Raw genomic sequence first — 2,500 nt, 5'->3', positions numbered from 1 at the left:
ATCATAACCAACTCGTCAGTTGTCAAAAATGATCATAACTAAGCTGTCAACCTGTCAGCAAACATTACCAACCTGTGCATCTTCGCCTCGGAGAGAGAGAGAGAGAGAAACAGACAGACAGACAGAGAGAGAGAGAGAGAAAGAGACAGACAGACAGACAGACAGAGACAGAGGCAGACAGAGACAGAGGCAGAGAGAGAGAGAGACTGAAAGAGACACAGAGAGAGAGAGAGAGACGAGAAAAGAACGATACAGGCAAGCAACCAACTAAAATGTGGAGGGATGTTGCAAAAGAATGCAAGTGCTGTTGAAAGCCGTTTTCGACGCTCCAGAGAACCGATATATTTTCGACGACGAAATCCCTCTAAAGGCCCTGTCACACTAGCACTTTTTCCGTCAATTTCTGGGGCTCCGTCTGAATCTGAGGCCTTCCGCAAGGATCGCCTCCCAGACCAAGACGGTTACGACCGTTTCCGTCTGACTAATTTCTGTGTTGCTCTTGTGCTATTAATAAATTAGATAGGATGAGTGAATGTAAATATAAGCTAATATTTTAGAACATTTGTATATACAATATACATCATCATATTTCTTTAAAATGCCGTAATATGTATGAGAATGTTCGTGTGATTCCCGGGACCTCACTCCGATAGCGCCATGTTTGTTTACGTGATTTTCATTCGGAGTTCATTCGGAAACGCAAATAATTGACGGAAAAAGTGCTAGTGTGATAAGGCCCTAAGGCAGACCAGGGCAAACTACGGCCCGCGGGCCACATCCGGCCCTTTGTGCGTCCCTGTCCGGCTCGCGAGATGCCGGACAGGGACTAAATATATAATTTATTAAACATATAATATCTTAAATTTGTAATTTGTTAAATACATAATTTGTTAAATATATAATTTAGTAAATATATAATGCACTAAATATATAATTTAGTGCATTTTACAATGGAAGAAAGTTGAGCTGAATTAATTTCAAGTTATCGTTGGTGTGGCCCTCTGACGCAATCCAGGTGTCTCATGTGGCCCCTTGTAAAAGGAATTGCCCGCCCTGCTCTAAGACGGTGATTGTGCTGCAAACACATCGAGTGGGAAAGGTTTATTTTCACACAATCAGTGGTCTAATTAAGTACATATTCTTATACAAAGCAATAAAAGAATGTTTTGTACACTGATTTGTACAAAAAGAACGTTGTTTATTTAGGTAGGATGTCGGAGTTTCATCTTTGATGTTCTAAAGTAATCTTTAAGAAATGACGTGAAGTTATCGTCATTCTTGTCTCTAAGAAAAAAGAATAACCGTTAAAACGTAAAAGGAAATTTTTCGGTATTTCCTCGTACGTCAGATCTCGATATCGTTTAATTAATCAAAAAAAAAACACACACACTGCGTCCTTGAGTTATGATTTATCGGGGAAATTTTTGAAAGTTTATATTTAAAAGTCCTTTTTAGCTTGGAAAAGGAGGAGCTTTCAAAATAAATGTACTGTAATTTAGTGATATTTCTTTCAAAGCGATGACTTTTGAGGAAGTTTCGTATGCTTGATGTGTATATAGGCATTTTTATTTGACACTTTGTGAAATTTAGATGTTAGTTTGCTGACGGGCCGTGCGATCTATCAGTCAGATTATCATTCTCCAAGAAAAAGAAATAAAAAGAAAAAAAATATATATATATATATAATATATATACATATATATATATATATATGTATATATATATATATATATATATATATATATATATATATATATATATATATATATATATATATGCACATATGAACCGCATTCATGTTGACAAATGTAGAAAAGGTATGAAGACGTAATCGAAACCGGTCAAATATATCTCCTGTATTGTGAAGATATCCAATTTCACTCATACCTTTTCTACATATATACATATATATATATATATATATATATATATATATATATATATATATATATATGATTATCCATGAATGATTGAATAGTTCTTCATAAACTTATGAATTAGAAACTTAGATCATGTCACAAACACGTATGATAAGGATAAAATATACTTTCAAAATTCTAACACATTAAATGTGTTTACACAATTACAAAGATGTTTCGTGTAATGCATTGAAAATACCAAATGAATGCGTAATGGTTTATTGCAAAAATAAATATGCACTTAAATCTAAAGAGGTGGGATCCACTTGGGAGTTCGCATAGCAAATATTCATCAGGTTCGAGCGTATGTAACAGAATTTAGGAAAAGGGGAAATGGCTTTGGGAGAGAGCACGAGACAGTGAATAACCAAAAGCAGGGTTGCCGAAGCCTCTTGGAATCCAAGAGCAGGCTTCGCGCTTAGAAAGGAGCGCCGTAGGAGTTGGAGGGAGCGGCGGGCGCGCCGTAACCGTTGCCGTTGCTTCCGTTTCCGTTGGATCCATTACCGTTGCCGTTGGATCCGTAGCCGTTTCCGTTGCCATTGGATCCATTACCGTTGCCGTTCCTTCCGTTGCCATTGGAA

General features: G+C 36.8%; 1 protein-coding gene across 3 annotated transcripts in view; it reads right to left on the bottom strand.

Moving 5' to 3' along the window:
- Positions 1-2,122: 2,122 nt before the first annotated feature.
- LOC138862425 (aspartate and glycine-rich protein-like) overlaps positions 2,123-2,500 on the bottom strand; it is a 6,013-nt gene continuing 5,635 nt past the window's right edge. For all 3 annotated transcript variants that reach the window (XM_070124735.1, XM_070124736.1, XM_070124738.1), the window contains one exon: positions 2,123-2,500. This exon is cut by the window's right edge. In XM_070124735.1, coding sequence (XP_069980836.1) covers positions 2,338-2,500 — 163 coding nt within the window. In that variant the 3' untranslated portion in view covers positions 2,123-2,337.

This window comes from Penaeus vannamei, chromosome 8, assembly GCF_042767895.1.
Source record: "Penaeus vannamei isolate JL-2024 chromosome 8, ASM4276789v1, whole genome shotgun sequence".
In the NCBI taxonomy this organism is placed as follows: domain Eukaryota; kingdom Metazoa; phylum Arthropoda; class Malacostraca; order Decapoda; family Penaeidae; genus Penaeus; species Penaeus vannamei.
The sequence above is the reverse complement of the archived record's forward strand: the minus strand, read 5'-3'. Positions and strand labels throughout refer to the sequence as shown.